Source organism: Camelina sativa, chromosome 11, assembly GCF_030686135.1.
Source record: "Camelina sativa cultivar CO46 ecotype springtype chromosome 11, ASM3068613v1".
NCBI classification, from domain to species: Eukaryota; Viridiplantae; Streptophyta; class Magnoliopsida; order Brassicales; family Brassicaceae; genus Camelina; species Camelina sativa.
Window position 1 is genome coordinate 14,780,825 of NC_141890.1, and position 22,914 is coordinate 14,803,738.

The 22,914-nt window shown below is 32.1% G+C and overlaps 3 protein-coding genes and 1 long non-coding RNA gene across 4 annotated transcripts; 2 read left to right on the forward strand and 2 right to left on the reverse strand.

Annotated features, from left to right (window-relative positions):
* Positions 1 to 4,105: 4,105 nt before the first annotated feature.
* Positions 4,106 to 5,333, reverse strand: LOC104723542 (uncharacterized). The gene is made up of 2 exons (XR_757371.3): positions 4,971 to 5,333; positions 4,106 to 4,356 (listed from the first exon to the last, which is right to left on the reverse strand). It is a non-coding gene; the product is annotated as an uncharacterized LOC104723542 (long non-coding RNA).
* A 303-nt stretch (positions 5,334 to 5,636) lies between these two features.
* LOC104723539 (uncharacterized) lies at positions 5,637 to 6,342 on the reverse strand. Its single transcript, XM_010441919.3, has one exon. It carries the CDS (start codon positions 6,178 to 6,180, stop codon positions 5,941 to 5,943), a length of 240 nt encoding a protein of 79 aa, XP_010440221.1. The 5' UTR covers positions 6,181 to 6,342; the 3' UTR covers positions 5,637 to 5,940.
* Positions 6,343 to 9,790: 3,448 nt separating this feature from the next.
* On the forward strand, positions 9,791 to 10,495 carry LOC104723537 (uncharacterized). Its single transcript, XM_010441917.2, has one exon. It carries the CDS (start codon positions 9,887 to 9,889, stop codon positions 10,157 to 10,159), a length of 273 nt encoding a protein of 90 aa, XP_010440219.1. The 5' UTR covers positions 9,791 to 9,886; the 3' UTR covers positions 10,160 to 10,495.
* An 11,292-nt stretch (positions 10,496 to 21,787) lies between these two features.
* LOC104723543 (uncharacterized) lies at positions 21,788 to 22,580 on the forward strand. Its single transcript, XM_010441923.3, has one exon. The coding sequence runs from the start codon at positions 21,872 to 21,874 to the stop codon at positions 22,283 to 22,285; it is 414 nt and encodes a 137-aa protein (XP_010440225.1). The 5' UTR covers positions 21,788 to 21,871; the 3' UTR covers positions 22,286 to 22,580.
* Positions 22,581 to 22,914: the final 334 nt, after the last annotated feature.

Here is a 22,914-nt window from a genome sequence, read left to right on the forward strand (position 1 = left end):
CAACCAACCCCACTGGCTTGCACATATTAGGGATGGGGACATATAGTCCCTTCGGTGCACGGTGAACGGTTGCTCTATCGGCTTCCCGAACCACTCGCGTACCCAAAGCTCGGTATCGGACGTACCGTTTAAATGACCCATCGGTCATACCATTAATACCCCGATTAACTCGTCGGTCTTGGTATCAGAGCCAGGTCCGATCAACTATCCGACCCCATAATCGAATCGCTGATCAACCACAGACCTGGGCCGATACTTCCGACTGACTTGTCGACCACTTGACCACCCGACCGATCAATCCAACCTACGGCTCGTATCGTCGATCTTTTGATCACCCGATCCGACTAGCGATTGAATCACCGGTCAACTCTCGATCCGTCCATTGACGTGGATCGTCGATAACCTTTCGATCGGTCCGACTCTCTGATCGAACCGTCGATCATCCTGCGATCGGTTCGTCTCCCCGGACGAACCGCCGCCTATCCTACGATCGGATCGGCCCGCTTGCCGAACCGCCGCTCATCTCATCGTACCTTCGATAGAGAGGTAGCATGCGCATCAGTTCAAATTATGTTCATTCAATTCTTATTTTTTCTTTCTAATTCCATTTTAACTTTCAAAAAAAAAAATCATCATTTTAAACTCTAAAGATTACGTTAAATTAAAAATATTAATAAAATGAGTAACTTAGTTAACATTTTATTATCTTCGTTGTTTTTAATTTTATATAGAATTTAAAGTTTTGTGATATTTTAGAAATGTAAATTCAAATCATACTTTTACGGATAAATAACATGAGATAACTGACTAAATTAATAATTTTATATGATATATGTTTTTTTGGTAGTTTTTATATGATATATGTAGTAGAGTATATTTAGAAACCAAATAAAAATTGGTGTCATGTGAAAAAAGAAGAAAAAAATTGATGTTTTCTTGAATTTCATATTTTAAAATATATTTAAAGTATGTAAAATTATTTTTATTTAATATTAATTATTCTTTAAAATTTAAATTATTAATTGTATAAAACATGTGCCCCGGCAGAATAATTTTCTGGATTCGCCACTGCCGTCGAGCGGTATGGAGGGGTGCTTATAAAGGAGTTTCGTACTTAAGTGGGTTAAAACACAAGCTATGCAAGCTAAATATCGATGCAATATACTAAGTGATAACAAGTATGATAGTTTATATTTCTGCCTTCGGAAAAAGTACAAACCAAGACATAAGTGTTTGTTACTTAAATAAGGTTTAGATCACTACCAACTGTTGGGTCTGTTATGTATTCATATGAAGTGATATAAGAAACTACTCTAAGCTGAAACTATAATGTTATGGCGTAAATACTAGTAATATAATCTGATATGCTTTTATATTAAATGTCATAATGTAAACATTAAAACATGTATGACATGCGCAATGAAACATGTCAATGAGCACGCAATATTGCAATAATGCATTTCCTATACACCAAGAATAAAAAAGTTGAATAACAAACGGAAGAAAATACATAGAGATCTGAGGCGAAAATTAGATCTAATTTGTTAAAACTAACGGCGAAAAATAAGGCCAAAACTAGATTTGGTATCATCGACGGTGTGGTCTCTCGCCGCCGTCGAGAACATCCCCTTTGTCTCTCCTCTTCATTTCTTCAATGGCGGACCCTTCCTCTGTTCTGCCGTCTGCAGACCCACCAGACCCCCTAAACTCCACATCTTCCTAGCAGTGGCGGAGGCAAAGTATAATCATGTGGGTCAATTGACCCTGGTGAAATTCTAAATTTAGATAAAATTTTAAGGAAAAAATCAAATTGACCCTGGTATAATAGCACAACTGACCCTGGTAAAATTTTTAAATCACATAATTGACCCTAATAATTTTTTTTGACCCTGATATGATGATTTCCTAGCTCTGCCACTGCTTCCCAGGTCGTCTCCTCCCCTGCACTTGCTGGAACGGTCGTTACATCAACAACTGAAGACCCTTCCTTTTGCTCTCAACCCCCTGTTATAAAGGACGTCTCGTTTCAGAAACAAATTTGTACACCAAACCTAGATAGTATACTAGACCCAGATGATACACAAGATTCATATGGTACACCAAACTCATATGGTATACTAGACCTAGATGGTACACTAGAGCCAAATGATACACTAGATCCAGATGGTACACCAGACAGATGATATACTAGACTCAGATGGTACAATAGACCTAGATGGTACACCAAACCTAGATGGTATAAAGATTGAGATAGTACACCAAACTCATATGGTACACCAGATCCAAATGGTACACCAAAGCCAGATGGTACACTAGACTCATATGGTACACAAGACATAGATGATATACTAGAATCAGATGGTACACCAGACTCATATAGTACACTAGACTCGGATGATACACCAGATTCGGATGGTACACCAGATTCGGACGGTACACCTGACCCAGATGGTACACCAAAACCAAATGGTACACTAGACCCATATGGTACACTAGACATAGATGATATACTAGAATCAGATGGTACACCAGACTCATATAGTACACCAGACTCGGATGGTACACCAGATTCGGATGGTAAACCAGATCCATATGGTACACCATACGCATATGATATACCAAACCCATATGGTACACCAAGCTAAATGTTACACCAAACTCTGATTGTATTCTAAACTCAGATTATACACTTAACCCAGATGGTACATCACAAAATAACATTATTTGACACATTACAATATTTTAAAATATTTTTTTAAGTTTGGGTTCTCTATTTTGCACTTAATGTATAATTTTGAGGGGTATGATTTTAATATCTAGAGTTTAGGGTTTAATTTCAGAATTAATTTTTTAGAATTTAAACCCTATTTTAAAAATTTTAGAGTTCTAAATTTGAAAATAAAAGTTATTTGGTGTTATTTGAGAGATTTTTTTTTTAATTTAAATGGACCATAAAGCATTAGTTTTTTGATCCAATTCTTCAAAAAAATTGGGTCCCACACATTGGGATTATTCTCTTTTTTTTTTTTTATATTTCATCTCTTATTTAATCTAAAACTGGGATCACCAGTAAAACATTTTTTTATGACACATAATCATGGATATTGATCTTTTTATTTGTTTTTGTCCTATACTTTCTCTCACAAACTCTTTATCTCACAAAACAAAAAAGTGCATATTCTTCAAATTTCTTACAAAAATTGCATATTTTTCTAATTATTTTTTAAAAAGTATATAATACACTAATGGACTCTAAATACTAGTAATATAATCTGATATGCTTTTCTATTAAATGTAATTATGTAAACATTAAAACATGTATGGCATGCGCAATGAAACACGTCAATGAGCACGCAATAATGCATGTCCTATACACCAAGAATAGAAAAGTTCTTTTTGTTATCGATATAAAAAACGAGTTAACGACAAATATCGATCGTGACTCTTATACTTGATAATTAATTCTGCACGTATCTAAATAGTCAAATCTACAAAGTGAGTTGAGTTAAAAAAACTCTCTAGTTTGATTATATATATATATATATATGTGCATACTACAGTATGTGTACTTAGTATATTTGCCCGTTTCATTTAAAGATTAACTCAATCGTGATATTTTTGCAAATGCAATTAAAATCATACTGTTTTTCTCTTATATATCATTTGCTTCTCAAAACAGTATCTCTGTAAAATGGATGCTGTAAAAGTTAATACAAGTATGGAAGCTTAAACTAAAAAATATGTATGTTGCGAAGTCAAAATAAAATCACAACTAGAGCATCTCCATCACTTTAGAACAATAGAACCTCTTCAGAGTATATGATAACTTTTTTTTTTTTGTGTCGAACAGTATAGGAGAACAAAAATATTAATATTTTTGATATAATTAAGAATTAAATTTTAAATAAAAAATAAATTAAATCAATCACAGATGCACATATGTCCCCAAGAGTTTATAGTGAGTGATCTAGTTTCAAATACGGTTCTGATCATTATTCTAATTTCTCTCTTTCTTTTCTATTAAATATATATTTTTAATAGTGAAAATACGCCTTCTGAGAAGTTAAGATCATCTCCAATAGTGAAAAACTTCAACGGTAAAAAGTTTCTTAAAAAAATTGAAATATTATTTTGAAAATTCAAATTTGTTTAACTTGTCATACTGAAACAAACTGAACAAAATAAAGCAAAATGAACCAAAAGAAGATACAACTTGCCACCTTCTTTAACCTGTCCTTATGCCATCTTTTACAAGTCAACTTATCATCTTCTTTTACTTGTCAACTTGCCAAAACTGATTGAAACCGAAAACACAAACACAAACCATATGCATCAGCCAATTTCGTCGCCTTTGATCTGCAGCAAAACAGCAAACCATCATCTCACCACAAAGCTTTCACAGAGAATTTAAAGTTAAACTCAAAGCTATCAAAATAATTAATCATTGATCCATAACTCTAATTCAAGATTCAAGGTTTAAAAGAACATAACTCATTCAAGAACACATACACTCATTCAAGAACACAAACATACAACTAATCTTCTTAGATTACAGAAGCATGTTACACAAACTAAATGAAGAACCCAAAGTATAGAAACAGAAACAGCCATGAAGATTGATCAAGAACAAACACAAACTATGATCAAGAACATATCCAAACATAGAAACATATCAAATTCAATTCAAATATGACAGTAATACACAACCAAAACTTTTACAATCTGCTAACAAAAACAAGGAAACGAGGGCTTTAGCTTTAGCTTAACACACACCCAAAACATATACAATCTTCCAACAAAAACAAAGAAACGTTTCAATCATGACTAAGAACGAATAAAGAGACTGCTTATTGATTCGAAGAACCTTAATTTTTCTAACACCAAATCTTAATTCAGATAAACCTAATACTAATCACATCAAACAACCCTAATACATCAAAAACTACAAACGAAAACAGGTAGAATCGTACCAAGAGAAGCATATTAGAGCAACGTTTCACCAAACTCTCCAATTTGGAATCTCAAAATTGCCGATTAGGTTCACCAACATTGCAGTTGGTAACCACTCTTTGTTTATATGATGCTCAAGACGGATGAAAGAAGAGATTCTTTGCCTTTATTCTTCCAATTTCATGACCCAAACGGCTCCTTTCATCATATCATCATCATTCCATCAATGTAAACGGATAGCAAATTTATGCCTATAAAGATTCTTCTTCTTTAGAGCCATAAGAAAGAGCAACTTAAACTGAAATTCAGTTAATAAGAAAAAAAAAGTACGCTGAGAATGTTGTACTTTTATATTTAAATATCAATTACTACAGTATTTAAAAAATTTCTCATTCAAAAAATAACTGTAATGTCACATCAAACATTTTAACAGAATATAAGCGGTCATTAGCGGTCGTAAGTTGCAAGTGTTACACGTATGATCACTAGTTGTTTTTGTATACAAATACAACTAGACTGTCTGTACACATAAAGTTGTATAGTTTAGTTCCTTAGAAAACTCGTATTGTTCGTGGATATTTGGAAATCGTTATATACATATATAGTTTGTGACTTTTGTTACTGGAATTTTTCCTTATTTGTGTAGGTAATTTTGTTAGGTTCCTATCTAATCGAAAATTTACTAATTTAAAATATAAACATAAATACATAATGATCAGGTTACATTACGTTACATTTCACATGTTACAAACAGACACAAATCCAAGTTGACATTATTACAACAAAACTCTCAAGGGAGTAAAGTTTGAACCGGTCTGCATCCACTCACACCATATCTAATTTAGAAAGAAAAAAAACTGTAAAGGAGCCTCACATCTTTGGCCAGACTAACTTCTTCATACCTTAACTAGAACGTTGAGGCTTGTTGCTTGCTTTTGGTTTAAGCAAGAGAGAAGAAACATATTTTTTACGCAAAAACTGCTGCTTGAACTAGCTCGTTGAACATTGATATACCAAAAAGGTGGCACTGGTGGAAGACGTTATGGACTCTTTGACGGTACGTACTTGTGGACCGTAGTAGATGTAAGAACTATTTTGGGTATAAAGAGAAGAGAGGTTGGTATTACAAGGATAAGGAATATTAGGATTTGACATGGAAGTGTTTCTGTTGTGCTTTTGTAACCCATCTCCTGCTATCATCGCATGCCGGTCCTTTCGAGCAAGTTCCATAGTAGTAGAAAGACTAAGTAAAAAGAGAGAGAGAGAGAGAGAGAGAGAGAGAGAGAGAGAGAGAGAGAGAGAGAGAGAGAGAGAGAGAGAGAGAGAGAGAGAGAGAGAGAGAGAGAGAGAGAGAGAGAGATTAAGAAATGTATTGATTTTGTTGTTTCGGGTGGTTGGAAAAAACAACAAAGTTAGTGGATTTTTTATAGATAGAGTCCTGATCAGGGTGTAATTGTCTTTCGGACATGATAATATTAACATTAAATTAATAATACGATTTTCATAAAATTGTACTACTTAAGTTAATATTCTTCGAATGTGTTTATTGATGTATTGCTGGAGAATTTTGAAAATCTATACAAACTCGTCAGAGTTTAAATTCAAAGTTAAGTAACATTGAAAATCAAATTACCAAAATAATTTAATACTTTTCAATATATATACGAGGGTGTTCGTATTTTGTTAATAAGTTCATGGTTTTCTTAGGAATGTTGCAATACGCTAGTTTGGTCCGTATTAGTTTGGCAGATTTGTAGCTGGTCGATTGAGATAGGATTTTAAAGAGCCCGGCCCTTCGCACTAAATAAGGGTACTGGTTTTGATGGATTCGGCGGAACATTAGGTATGTATATACATTATATGAGTTGGAGAGAACAAGATCTTGATTTTCTTAAAGCCTAAACAAAAGTACCGGCCAGAACCAAGAAGACTCTTCTAAGACAAGACCAAGCTGGTAGCAATATTTTTATGACTTTTAACATGATTTGTGAGGAATATATATATATATATATATATATATATATAAATATCATATATGCATGATAATGTGTAATGGAAGTATGTATATTATAATGTGCATAAGTAATGTATCAATTAACATATCATGTAATGCTTAGAGTAGAAAAAAATCTCGAGAAATCTTGGGAGAGAAGGGATATGGGATCTGCTTCCGGAGGTTAAAGTGACACTGCTTGGAGAAAAAGAGAAAAGTCGGCAAGGATTTGGTATTCGTTATATTCTCTATTATTTCTTCTCTTTTAGCATCTTATTCAACTCTATTATCATTCCTCTTTATCTCTTTTCATAGACTTTTTGTTCTCAGAATATATCCAAAGGATGCCAGTTTTTAGATATTATAATTCTTATCGTAATGATATTATGATGAACCATTTTTTGTAAGGATATAATTCTTATTTATACCTTAATTCAAAAAACCAATGATTTCACTTAATTAATTCCGGGTTGGAGATTTTTACCAGATCTGATTTTTCTTGCTTTTAAACCCTTTTTTTTTTTTTTGAGGTGGACCTTTATGTGTGAGTAAATATGGGTTTCACATAAATTCCATGGTATGATAGATTTAGGATTGTGGTTTAAGAATAATAAACCCCTAACATAAAACACATAATTTATCGTTTTGACCATTAATGTAAAAAAGTTTGTGTTTAATGTTTTATTTATAAACATTTTTTTAAAAAAATAGGAGGAAAGCTATGACAGAGAATGATAAGAGCTTGGAAGCTATACATCGAAAATGAAAATGAATTTTATTCAAAAAAAAAAAATGAAAATGAACAAAACCAAGGGTTTATAAGGAAGAATCTGAAAGCAATAGACTGTAAACGAACTGACACAAAACTCGCCATGTACTAGAAATAAATCATATCAACGATCCAGTGAACGACGGTGAGTTGTTAAATTTAAAAACCCATAGCTTTTGATACATTGTTAAATTCAAAAGAAATCAGTCTCTCTATAAAAGAAATTTTTAACTTGGTATATAGCATTATCTTTATATATATATATATACAGAACTTATAAGTTTTAACAAGATACCAATCTTCCTCCTGAATCTAAAACTTAATTATATAATTTGAGATATTTGAATCCTTCTATATTATTTTTTTTAACAGGAAAAGGATGAAAGATTCATTATTAAACAACATTAAATTCTTGGACCCTTAATTTTGTAGGAATCAGTCTCTCTATAAAAGAAGTTTCAACTTGGTACAATATATTATTTTTCTTTGTTGAAGAACTTGGTATAATATAACTTCGAGCAAGATATCAATCTTCGTCCCGATCGAATCCAAATCTATGCTTTAACAAAAAACAAAAATAAAATAAAAAATAAAAAACGATTTTATAATTCAAGATATTTGAATCCCTGTAAACTTTTTCTAAGACAAAGGCGGAAAGATTCATTTATTAAACAAAATTAAAATCTTCGGAAAAAAGCCTAAATTTTATTTAAACCCACACGTGCAATTAATCATAAGATCTCAGTTAAAGGAAAGAAGGTAAAAGACATTCATATATGTCTTATACTTATTTCAGTAAAACAAACGGTGGAAAGAAAAAGAAAAAATTAGCCAAATTGTTTTTCATCTTGTTTGAGTGGTTTGTGATATTAGGGAACGTTGTCTTCCGATCATTTAGAGTATTTCATTTCAATAGTTACATGTTCTTGACATAAAAAGGAAAGTCTTATCATTAACCTATTTTTGAATAGATTTTGTTTTTGTTGTTGTTGTGAGTGTTATTAAAAAACTTCAGTTCATATCATTATGTCTAGCTTCATGAAGATTTTTAAAAAAGCTGTTTTGAAGGGTTTTTTTTTTTTCTGTTGAACATTGATTGCTTTAAGCACAAATATGTGGGTTTTATTGAAAAAATATATATTAGATTTTTTAAAAGTAGGCAAATAGTGTTTTTCTATTTGACAGACTTTGATTTCCTTCGGTTTGTATGACTGTATGAGACGTAGTTCACACCGAAATGATGTAATTATTTACCGCTGACAAGTGACAACATAAGGAATAAAACTATTAATTATAGGGCGATGGTCTTCACAATTGAGTTCAAATATTCAATTTGATGCTAACTACATGCATATTTATTGATTTTTATAATAAGTAACATTTTTTTTGGTTAACAATATTATAAAATTAACTCAGAACTGAAATCTTATACAGTTTTTGTGTTTAAACAAAATTGGAATACGATTGTTTTTGTTTTTTGTTTGTTTACTCAAAAATTGAAATACAATTCTGATTTTTTTGTCTGTTTACTCAAAATTGAAATATTAAAAATTATTTTTTTGTTAAACGAAAAACAAAAAAAATGTTATAATCCATTTTCTCAAATGGTTAAACAAAAAAAAAACTGTATAGAATTATATTACTCAGAATTGGTTCGTTTAAGCTGTATTATAATATTTTATTAACCACTTCAGAAAAATATTATAATATGACTATATGAGTATCTAATATATGGAATGAAAGGATTTGTCCAAGAAAAGGAAAAAAAGGCTGACTGTCAAACCGTCCCTGACCTTTGTGAGGGAATAATAAATTTGATTCCATGTTTGAGATGCTTACACGTATCATATTTTCAACAAGGAATATATCAGACTTTGAACTTTATATTAAATAGAATAAAACAAAATGAAGACGAGTGTTCAAATGGAAATATACAAGTGGATAATTCCTAATCACAATTTCACTAAATAAAGTAATGAAAAGCTATTTGTAAAGGCAAATTCTGTAATTCCGATATCCGAGGGGATAGAGGAGTATGGGCAAATCAGAACTTGCACATACTATATAAAGGATTAAAGGGATTTCTATCCCAAATCACACACTAGAACGAAAGACACAAAGATAACACACTAAAAAAAAACACCTTTAAAGTTTCTTCTCTTCTTTCAGCTTCGATGGCAATGGCTCAAAATGATAAGAATAGATGGGTCGCTCAAAAGGGCTTTGAAATGCTCGATACGTACCTTCCTTATCTATTCCCACCTGAGTCAACTATAAGAGAACCTGTTGTTTCTTATCCGGAGCATATGAAATCCTTTGGCGGTGCCCGTCCTTTTGTTGGCAATCCCAACCGGTCTGAGAGGCAGAAAGGACGGGCTATTACCTGCGACGAGGCGGTCAGACTCTATGGAGGGGTACTTGTAAAGGAATTTCGCAATCGTAAATAAGCCGTGTAAAATAACTATTTTCAAGTTATGTTTGAAGATGCATGGTGAGTTTGTAAGTAAGTGTGGTGATCTTTATTTCTGCTTTAGAAAATAGTGCAGACCAACACATATGCTAAAGCTTTTGTAACGGTTTTGAGTTAGAATAAGCTTTAGATCAAAAACAAGTGTTTTGTGTCTGTTATGTATTTAGAAGTACTATATGTTGAAGCTTTGTATAATAGGAGGATGTTACGGTGCTATGTAAACATATATGTATGTGTCTTGAATCTTGAATCTTTGTAAACATAAGTAAGCATGTATTAAAAGACTTAAATAAGCATGTCATATATGCACCAAGCTGGGCCTAATATTTTTAGAAACGTCAAGCAGAACAAAAATATTTGACCCGTTTTGGAGGTAATTCCTTAAATCTAAAAAGTATAGATACTTTTTTTTTGATAGACGAGGGGAGACAATGTCTCCAAATCTATTCAAAAACAAAGAAAATTACAAACAAACAGAACGTGGAATAGAAAATCTAACTGAATCCTTTAGAACAATAGAACTAACTGGTTCCAGGCTTGAAGCAAAAGAGTGAAAACTTAACGGAAGAGAAAACGCATAGTTAGCTAATCCATCTGCAAGACGATTAGCTTCTTTATACATGTGACCAATACGGACTGTCCACTCCGTTGAAATAAAGTCATAGCGTATATGTACTAGGAAGGACAGCGGATGAGAATTCCCAATCCCTATCGTTAAAAAACCCACCATAATCTCTGAATCTACTTCCAACTCCACACGCGGGATATCCTTCTCCCACGCAATATACAACCCATAATACACTCTCCAAAGTTCAGAGCATATACCTATATAAGTGCGAACCCTCCTATCCATGTCTGATCCCCATCCCTTAAAACACCACCAGCGGTAGCCAAACCCGGATTCCCATGCGACGCTCCATCAATATTCAGCTTCACCCACCCGACCCACGGTGGAGACCACGCAACCAGTCTCGTCGTTCGTTCAGCCCTCTGCCCTCCACCTGCCTCAACTAAGAACGAGTCATACACTTCCTTCGCCAAATCCTTCAAAAATTGGACTCTATCTCGACATCGTGCCATGCTCCCAAAAACATTCCCACAACGCCATTTCCAGCCTCACCATACGGCCACCGCAAACTGCGTCGCTCAGGAGTTCCCATCCCACTCCACATTTTCACTCAACTAAGTAAACATCTATTCCAAAATCGAGGTCCCAAAGAAAGAATCCACTTGACGTGGAGAGAGTAGACGACACCATACTCCTGACATTGCCGAGCAGTCCCGTAGGACATGTACTATACTTTCAAAACCACCTTTACACACCTGACATACGACTGAATCACAAAGGTGTCGTCGATGTATTTCCGTATTTGTCATCAAAGCCTGATTCCCAACCAGCCATAGGAAGGTGCAAATACGTTCTGGAACTTTCACCATCCATATCCGAGTAAAAAACAGCTTCATATCTTGTCTGGGGACATCATTTCGAGGAAAGCATAAGCAGACCGTACAGAAAACATGCCATCAGGACTCTCTCCCCATGATAACCGATCTGAAGCACCAGTCACATTATCAAGAACCAGTAATCCAAGTTGTAGCTTTGTCGTATTCGATACATATCCCAAAGTCAACTGTGCTCTCCACCCCATCCCATTGAACCAAACATCACGAGATCGGACATTCTCATACCCCGCTGGTAGCACTCCAATCACCATATCCAGAAGTGGCTTATTTGACAACCATTTATCCACCCAAAATCTTATCTCCCGCCTATCTCCTAGGATCCAACTTAAACCCGGAATCGCCACTTCCCGTAACCCCACACCCACATTGCGCCATGTTGATGACCAATGGCTCTTCACAACTAGCCATGACATATCATTAAGATCTCCTGCTCTGTATTTTGATCTCAACACCCTCACCCAAAAACTATCTTTGTCATGAAGTAAATGACAGCCAATCTTAGCCAGCAGAGCCTTGTTTATATTTATTAATGATCGAATCCCCATACGTCCCTCTCTCTTGGGTGCACAAATTCTACTCCACGCAACAAAGTGTTGTTTCCTCTTAGCCGATGTGCTTCCCGGTAAGAAAGATTTTGAAATCTGATCCAACTTATGAAGTGTATGCTTAGGCAAGGAGATTATGCTCATAGCATGTACCAAAATTGACGACAAAACTGCTTTAGTAAGAGTTAAACATCCCGCAAAGATTAGGAAGCGTCCTTTCCAACTTGACAACCGCGAGTTCACCCTTTCCAGAACCTCCCCAAAGGTCTCCTTATTAATGCGTTTATGCAATACCAGCATCCCAAGATATTTACCCATGTCTTGTGTTGATTGTATGCCGCTCTCATCACTAATCAACTTAGCCAGCTCCCAACTAACATTCTTTGAAAAGAAGATTTTCGACTTCTCCAAGCTCACCTTTTAACCAGAGGCAACACAAAAACTCTCCATCACTCTCTGACTGATCCGTATCTGAGCCACCAATGCTTCAGCAAAAAAGATGAGATTATCCGCGAAATAAATGTGTGATAATTTAGAACCTCCTCTAGATAAACTGATTGGTTTCCACTCCTTTAAATCAACAGCTATCTCAATCAAATGGCATAGTCTGTCAAGGCACATCACAAAGAGATACAGGGAAAAAAGATCTCCTTTGCTTTCAAAAACTAAGTTTGCTATTAGATTTATAATATATTACATATGTGTGGAGTTATGTTTGTAAACATATTATTTTAGGAATGTTAACATTCATAATATGCACTCATACCAGTTAAGTATTAGATTTGTTTATAATTTTGTTTAGACTAAAAAAGTTATCAGTTTTGTCTTTGGCATATGAAAAGATAACTACATTAAAAAAAATAGTAAGAGAAATACGGTATATCTATTTCAGGGCAGAAAAATAGTAAAACAAAAGTGATATCTCCTTCCCAGATATGATTTTCCATCTCATAATTGTGGTTTTAATAATAATCTACACATTTCATATTATATATTTTAGTTTATCAGATAAGGAAATAAGTAAGTGTTTCGGATCCTCACGTATGTGTAGGTTTTATGTGTAGATATATTTAGTTGTATAGGATCTATAACATAAAATTATATTAGTCTGCTATAAAAGTGTGAGAATGAAATAATAATCCTTTCACCATATAATTTATTAGAATCATAGCAGTTATGATATTAATCCATTAAAATTATTCTTAACTGTTAAAAATTGTGTTTTTTCACTTATGAACAAAAATCCACAAAATTTCAACATAGTATATATTTTGAATTAATATTTTCAAAATCGATAATAGTTGAATTTTTGAGATACTGATGAATCTAAAATCCAAAATTTATATAAAGAATATACTACTTTTTGAAATAGTAAATCATGGTTAGATTATATATTACAAATATAATAAATGTATTCATAATTGAAAAAAAATATTCAATTTAAAATGGTTTTCATACTTTTTTCTTGTGTGATGATTGTCTTAAGGATGAGTTGGAATTGTACATAATTTTCAGGTTTATTAGTCATTTATTCTCTTTATGAACATAAAGATTTATTAACACATATTAAAAACAATTTCGTTTTGAACATAAAAAAGACAGTTTCATAGGCTTCTCGACTATGTTGACCTTTAATCCTGTATAAACACACCCAAATTATTAGTTAATTTTAAAAAAACATTAAATATTAACAACAATGAGAATCTTAATGTTTATGTGTATTACATACCTATGAGTTTGATTCCCAAGTCCAAATTATTGAACCAAAGTTTGCCGTCTACAAAAACAAAGCACACAAATTATTAATACACAAAAATCTCCTTAAACCTCAATACTAACCACAAAATTACATCATTATGTTACAAAAAAAATTACAGCTCGATGAGTTGGTTTGAGGATCCATGTTATATGAACAGCTCTTCCTGCTCTTCTCAGTATTCTGATAACTTTTTTTGATGATTTAATAAATCAATTTATAAACTCTTTCAATCAAAGAGTATGTCATGCAAAATAAAGATCAAACTTAACATAATATAAATCCACCAAGTCAACAAACTAAGTAAAATTAAAAAATAAATAGATCAAAGTACCATAGTTTTGAAGAGATACTGACATACAAGGTGGGAAAACAACTATCTCCATGGTCCATTCGAACGCTGAAATCAATAATTAAAAAAAAAACTTAAAATTAGATTCTACTTCAATTAGCAAATAGAACAAAAAAATATATGTGCCATCGAAATTGAGAAACAAAAAAGGATATTCTAGGCTTTAAACACAAATATTTCGTTATATATATAGGAAAATGGTATGACATAAGTTAAATATCTGTTTGTGATTTGTCATTTATTGTTAAGATATTTTTTGCCCAAAACATTCCATAAATTTCCTAATTGTTCGTCCATAATTTTCGCCACTATATATTTTACCATATTTTGTTTTAATACTTGTTCCTGACTAAAACAAAAGAATCTAAATAAATCTTATTATAATTTTCACAATATCGAAAAAGTAATATCAGTTACTAATTACTTAAATTATCTTCAATTAATTTCAATCAATAATCGATGTAAAATTATTATAGATTTCAATTTATACTATTCATCATTTATTTTAATTAAACATAATATTTTATTGTAAAATTAGAATTTTTACGAAATTAGGATCTAGTAGATCTCCTATTTAACTAAACATTAAATATTTCATAAATTTAAAATAATTATTTATTTTTATCTATAATTTGAATAGATTTTTGAAATACTTTCTTATTAATCATTTTGAAATCAACAGAAAAGAACACATTCCTTTTATAGATATTTTTCATTGTCGTCTTGTTTGTAACTATTGTTTCATTTCACGTTATTTGTGGTAACAAATTAATTTGGACTGCTTCTTACCCAAATAAATAATTATCATTATATTAAAATTAAATAGTTGTTTCCAGAAATATCTTAAAATATATTAGAAACTTAAATATATTTACATATATTTCGAATTTAAGAGTCCGATTTTTATGGCAACAAACTTAAATAATTTCCATAAATATTAGGTAATTATTATTATTTTTAATTCAATTTCCATACACATTAAGTAATTATTATCTTGTTGATTGGGCTGTTATAGTATAATAATTTCAATTTCCATAAACATTAGAAAATTATCTTGTTATTTAGTTTTATTGGTATTTATGGTAATTACGTGGAAAGATTTATTTAGCTTTTAGGAAAATAGACACTTTAATATGGTGTAACCATTTTGTTTGGCTACGATGACATATACACTTAAATACCAAATAATATCTGTTAGGCTCTGATTTTTTTGCTAATCCTAACTCATTTAGTATCTGTTTGGCTCGATGATTAAGTCTTATTTAAGTGGCATTTCATGTAATAATCTCTTAATCTATGTCTACTTATTAAAAAATACTTCTTTTTTAATATTATAGATAATTAAGAAACTAATTGCAGTTTTAATTGATTGAGTTCTGTTAGTGGAGATCCCATCTCGATGCGTATTTTTGTGGCTCGAATCTATTAATGTGTGTACTCTAGTTCCTTTCAGGCCGGCTCGCATATGCATAATATGTAATAGTTTAGTTAAAACATTAATCTAAGAAATTGTCTTCGTAGATGACTAATGAGCCATGGGTCAAATGCATTTTGTAGTATGAGTTTTTGTCGTTGTTTAGATCCACAAATCTCGACCTATAGTCAAATCCCTGTGTAAACACAAAGTGAAATCGAATGAAAAAGCTGCTGAATTAGACATCATTAATACGATTTGGTTTAAGGCAATTCCTCTCAGTGAATGATACATCATACATCCAATGTTTTTCTAATTTTTTTTACCCAACAAAGAACTCCTCATTTTACAAGAAAAAAAATCATATTTATATTCTTAGACAATATAATTTACTTTTTAATTATCTATAAGAAATGTTTCTGGATCTTGATCGATGACGATAAATATTTTAAAAAATTCCGGTGAAACATATACTTATAATCTTTTTTGGGGGTCCTGAAAACATCTAAAAAGATGAATACTAATTTATAGACGCTTTACTGTATTTTTTCAATAAAAAAGTTCCAGACTAAATTAATGTATCAATACAAAACTAATATACCAGTACTTACACAAAAAAATAAATTTGCATGGTGACAACTGACAAATATAAACAAACATAAATGATGTGACCGACATATCATAACCAGAGCTGTGCAAACGTTAACGATTATCAGACACGACTTCAAATATAATACCCCAACTCAAACAAAGCAAAATTGTCTACAAAAATATACACCATCCTTTTATAACAAAACAAAGAAACAAACTGACAAACAAATTTTAGTTTAAAATCATTTTGTATTTAATTTCCAAAACCGTTAACCAAACTTTCAAAATCAACTTGATCGGTAAAACAATCAAATCACTCAACCTTTTTTATGACGTACTCGGACGAAAAGAATATTTTTATCAATTTTGTCCACTCTATCATTTTCAAGAGTGTCATACTTTTTCTTTCCTAATTACTTTTCACAAATAATTTGGTGTTGGCTAAATGACTTGTCATTTATAAATTAAAATATTAGAAATTCATATTTTTTTTTGAAGTTCTTCTTTATACATTGAGATTTTAATGTACTTAACTTATAAGCCTTTATTATAATTATAATTGTATTTTAGGAATAAACTATATGACACTAATATATGTGGCCTTGATTTTTCTCAAAAATAAATGCCATAGACGGCCCCTTCTTTTTCTCTCACGTCCCCCCGACTCTCACTATAAGTCTTATAACGGTAAAACCATATAATTAAATTGTCTCTCGGTTCAACCTGACATTTCCAATGGCCAATGGGCGCTGTCATTTGTTTCTTTTCTTTCTACTTAAGTCGTGAAAATTCGAGTAGAAAGCAGTTGGGTTCATTGAGTAACTCGAGTTTATATTTTCCATCAAAGGTCAGTTAATAAGCTAATGTGTATACAACCACGATCTAGTATAACACTTTAGGATCGAATGCTCAGAGATCAAGCTATTGCAATATGAAATTATGAAGATCAAATATAGCTAAAATAATAGAAAAAATTGTAAAGCAAGTAACTATCAAAAACGGAAATTAAACAAGTTGTCTTAAATCAAAAAAGAAATATTGGACGCAGAGAATCAATAGAGAATATAACTACGAACTTAGGTGATTAGATAGAGATTCATTATACACCGTTCTAAAGTCTCATTTGAATCTAGCAAAACAAGCAATCATTAACACGTTCAGATTTGATTAGTTCACAAAGGTGCCTTAACTTCAACTCTCGTCGGCTAAGGATCACCTTGCTCACCTATGATCTTTTCAAGCAATTCAACAACACATTTGGTGCCCCGATGAATTCAACCTAAAATCGGAAACTAGGTAGCTAGTCTAGTTTAAGCATGCATTAAGATCAACAATAGATGAAATACAAAATAGATCAATTCCAAATCTAGAACACCTACGTTAGAGACTCATAAACCCCTTTTGAAACTCGAAACCCAATTTAAAAACTACTCAGACATGGAGAAATAAGAACAACAAATCAAAGATGAAGAAGACATAATTGAATTGCAAAAGAAAAGAAAACAAGGGTTCATCATTCTTCTCCAAAGTGTTAGAAAGGATTAGAGATCTTCTCCCAACCCAAAGCTTACAAGTGCTCAGAGGCTGCGTCGAATAAAAGTTATCCCTCTATAAGTCGAGCCTCTAGCTTAAATACTAAAATAAAACCCTAAAAGTCGGTTTAAAACAATTTTGGAAAAGTTTCTTCGAGTATCAGACCGGTCGATCCTGAGTGAGGATCAGTCGATCCTAGATGCTCTTTTTGCGTTTGTTCCATATGTTTGCTAGTATGATCAGTTTTACCAAATTGGCTCCAAATGCATGTTTTCATCCCCAAAACACCCAGTTTCCTTCCAAAGTAACCTAGAACCTGTACAGACTCACAAAAGACTAAAAAGACTCCAAAACTTTGACTCAATAAAAGACTCAAAACAAATATAAAAATGATGCTTAAAACCCTAGAAAATACAGACACATCACCGGTCGTTTTTGTCTTCTTATTTTGGTATTAATTAACGTCAAAAATGAAAAAAAAAATCAAGTTAAGAAACAATAAATAATATTATTGTTAAGTCACATATTTTATGTTTGTTTGTGCGTTAACGTACAATATAGATCATGTGCAAAGTGTTGAGTAATACGAAAATACATAATTTGCTTGTTTTTTATAATAAAAGAAAATATTATTGACCATTATTAAAATTTCATTTTGATCATTAAAATTTTAGAAATCAATATTTTTATAGTAATATTAAAAATTTATAACGTTTAGCTTGACAATATGACAGACAATTGGCAAATATTAAAAAAAAATCATTGTAAAAGGATATTCAGTAAATTGTTCTAAGCACAATTTAGGTTCTTTATATATATTTTAAATTTCAGATGAAAATAAAAATAAAATATAATTTAGGGAGATTCTCAAAAATAGCACTTATTTAAGTTTTAAGTTTAAAACTAGCACATACTCTTAAATTTTCCAAAATTAGCACAACATTATATACACAAAATCAAATATTTTTCTTCACAAAGTTGCTTCTCTTTCTCTTCATTCTTCTCCTTCGCTTCATCTCCGCCAGAATCATCCACATCAACTCCGGTGTTTCACTTCCACGCCGAATCAATCTAACGAGTCTCCGTTAAGAATATTATTGCGAGTCTGTATTTCCAGGTAAAGTCGAAGTAGCGATGGATCTTGCGACGACGAACACTGAGACCGATGAGAGTAAGGAGAAACATGTGGGATCGATGGCGTAGGTCCAATGAAAGGCTGATGGGAGTGGTGGTAGTGGTGAGAGCAGAGAAGATCAGCATGATGATTTAAGTGAAGAAGATTATGGCTTATTTGTTTAGGAAATGAAGAAGATTCAATTCATAATCTTGGGTCTTCCCTTTCTCCGTGCTACAGATCCGATTCACCACTGAAGAAACTCGGTTCAGATGGATTGATGGTGTGCTTAGGCAGATAGATTGTGTCAAGGTTTCGTGTTCAGTGGTGAATCGGAAAGATTCAATAATATTCAGAATGACTCTTTGCGATTTAGGAATGACTCTTTGCGATTCAGGAAGATCTTCATGAAAATAATGTATAGTACTCCTATAGGCTACACCTAGACTTCTATCTTAGAATTCAGGATGATTTTTTAAAATTCAGGATAGCATTCGTAAATATTTAGGATGACACAAAATCAAATCATTACTCTTATATGTATAGATAAATATCAGGATGTACAATAAAATAAAATAAAAATCTCTCATTAAATAGAGTAATTTGTGATATATTAAGGCAAAACATAAATAAAATATTTAAATACTCATTCTTATAAATTTATGAATAAATTCATAATGTTTAGGAAGACATCCTCGAAATTCAGGATGACCTTCATAAAATACTTAAGTCTCTTTAAACACCAATTTTTTACCTATATCTAGGACTTGCACAAAAACAATTCATTACCTCCACATTGATGGGAAAATCTGTGATACATTGAGGCAAAACATAAAAATAAAAATATTTTAAACACATTTTTTTGGATTCAAGATATTCAAGAAAGATTACATAACATTTAGTATGACATTCATAAACGTGAATTCACGTCTACAATGTTTTGAACACATATGCTTAAGGATCATGTTAAATTAGTTTGTGTCACATTAGTGCAAAACATAAGATAGGTAGTCTAATTATAATTTAGGAAGGACTCCTTGAAATTTAGGAAGGAGTCATTGACGTTTAGGAGGGTCTTCCTAAAACATCATGCTGGATATTCCTATTTGCTACCTTTATTATAAAACACCAATATGTGAACAATATCAAATCATTATACATCATTAATGGAGTAATATATGATACAAGAAGGTAAAATGCATATAAAGATATTTAAAAACAAATTTTGAATGATTTCATAGCTTTTAGGAAGGCATTCTTGAAGTTTAGGAAGACCTTCCATGACCTGAACTTAAATTTCATCATCATCTTCATCTTCAACTCTCTCCTCTCTTTTCTTCCCCTCTATCTCAAGACATTACACAAATCAAAAATACACCAAAGATCGAGTATCAATCAATCACAAGAATATCAACAAGTTTCTAATGTAAAGAAAATTCCCCTCCTAAGTGTTCTAATTTAGTAGCATAAACATCACCTTATCGAGATATATCTCAAAGAATCTCTTTGTAGCTGCATCTGTAGCAAATCCTTATACTCCTTTGACTGAAGCAACACCTCCTAAAAACATGGCTTCAGCTCTGCAGTGCCCAACCCAAGAAATCAACAAAATCAATCTAAACACACATTAACATGAAAACAGATTCACAAATTGATTTGCCAAAGATTTTTTACCTGTTCCCGTAAGAGGAATGAAATCATCTACAATGACTTCAACTCCCATCTCAGCAAAAACATATATGGCAACACGTCTAAAAAGTTTCTCACTGTTACAAAGATACCATCCATATCAAACAGAACCGTCGATACTTTCCCCCGTTCATCCGCCGTAATTGTAGCTGGAAGACTCTCCTCCGCCACACTCACTATGTAGACGACGGAAGCACCGTTTAGTTTAATTAAAATTCGATCTTCGATCGAAATCTAGTGATGAAGATTCTTTTGATGTGGATTTTTATTGTATTAGAATCAATCGATCGATTTGGCAATTAATCGAAAAGATCTGAGATCGAAAATAAAGATTACAAACTTTTGGAATCTTCACCGCAAACTTCATCGGAGCTTTGAGATCTAAAATTCGTGAGTTTTGTTTTAGAGAAAATGAATTTTGTTGTTTAAATTAAATAATAATTTCAATATATAAATATTAGTTTTGGAAAATTTGAGCATGTGTGCTAATGTTGGAAGAAAAACTTAGAAAAATGCTATTATAGGATATTTCTCTATAATTTATGTATTTTTAATTATTTTATTTTCGGCAGACTTTGATATATGGTTTTGAAAAAATTTCCCTCAGGGAGAACCATGGTCAGTTCATATAAAAATGATTACAAAGAACAAATGAAACAAACCATTTCTTAATTATAGAGCGATGGTCATTAAAATTGAGTTCAAATAGTGTATTTTGTCCTAACTAATATGCATACTTAATCTTGATAAATTTATCATGATATGTTAAATATCTAAATATATGGGAATGAAAAGAACGGATAGGGGAGACCGTCGCACCGCCCATGGCCTTTGGAGGAGATATACATTATTGAGGGAATAATGATTATTTAAATTCTTTGATATGAATTATTATTTAAATTTGATTCCATCTTTTGTGATGATTACACGTATCGATAGATATTATTCACAAGGAATATATTAGAACTTACAACATCATATTAAATACTGGATATAATAAAAGAAAACGAGTGTTTTCTTACCAAAAAAAAAATAAAAAATAAAATAAAACGAGTGTTCATAAGAAAATACAAGTGGATAGAAAAGTAACGAAATGCTCTTGTTAAAAAGAGTATATTGGTTCTATATAAACGGCATTGGCCTTCTTTTCCTTATCAACTAAAAGCAAAGAAACGAGGATAATACACTAATTACAAAACTCCTCTCTTCTCTTCTTTGTGCTTCAGTGGCAATGGCTCAAAACGATAGGAATACAAGGATTGCTCAAAAGGCTTTTGAAATGGTTGATAAGGTGTATGGTAAGCCCCCTAAACAAACCACTAAACCATATGATCCTAAAGACGAGTTCCCTTCTCGTTTTAGCCAAAATGCTTACAAATATAGTGGTCCAAAAGCTTATACCGTAAAAGAGGCGACTAGTATTACTACTATTAGTTGTAGTCGAGCTCTTTATATGTACTCACCTGAGTCAACTATGAAAGAACCTGTTGTCTCTCACCCGACTGCTCATATTCAATACTTCGGTGGTGCCCGTCCTTTTGTTGGCAATCCCAACCGGTTTGAGAGGCCCAAAGGACGAGTTATTAACTGCGACGAGGCTGCCCAACTCTATGGAGGGGTGCTTATAAAGCAATTTCGTAAATAAGTGGCGTAAACCTCAAGTTATGTTGAAGATGCATGGTGAGTTTGTAATTAAGTGTGATAATTTCTATCTCTGCTTTGGAATGTGCAGACCGACACAGATGCGAAAGCTTGTTGTAAGGGGTTTTGACTTGAAATAAGCTTTAGATCACATCCAAGTGTGTGTGTGTCTGTTATGTATTTAGAATTGGTTTATGGTGAAGCTTATGTAATGTAAAATGTGATCGTGCTATGTATACATGTGTAATGTGTCTCTATTTTTTGTATGCATAAATAAGCAAGTATTAAAAACTTAAATATTTGACACATTTTCTAAGGGAATATCTTTTCATATTCCTTTTACTTAATCATAGAGCGGCTTTGCATATGCGCTATTATATTGTTTTCGTAGGCGTTACAGAGTAAATCATGAAAACACATATTACACGACATATTTAGTTGATTAATCATGTCGTTACATCCTACATTTAATTACTTTTAGTTAGTTTTACCATAACTGTATTATCTTGTTTTCGTGGACGTTCTCTTTTATTTTTTGTTTCTCAAACCCTAAATAACTTTTTTGAATATGAGGTGAAAAGAGCTTTGTGTGACAATAAAAAAATAGAAGTAAAGTAGTACTCCGGATTTTAG

Coding starts and splice junctions, on each gene's coding strand:
- LOC104723537 (XM_010441917.2), top strand. CDS start 9,887: ATGGCAATGGCTCAAAATGATAAGAATAGATGGGTCGCTCAAAAGGGC.
- LOC104723539 (XM_010441919.3), bottom strand. CDS start 6,180: ATGGAACTTGCTCGAAAGGACCGGCATGCGATGATAGCAGGAGATGGG.
- LOC104723543 (XM_010441923.3), top strand. CDS start 21,872: ATGGCTCAAAACGATAGGAATACAAGGATTGCTCAAAAGGCTTTTGAA.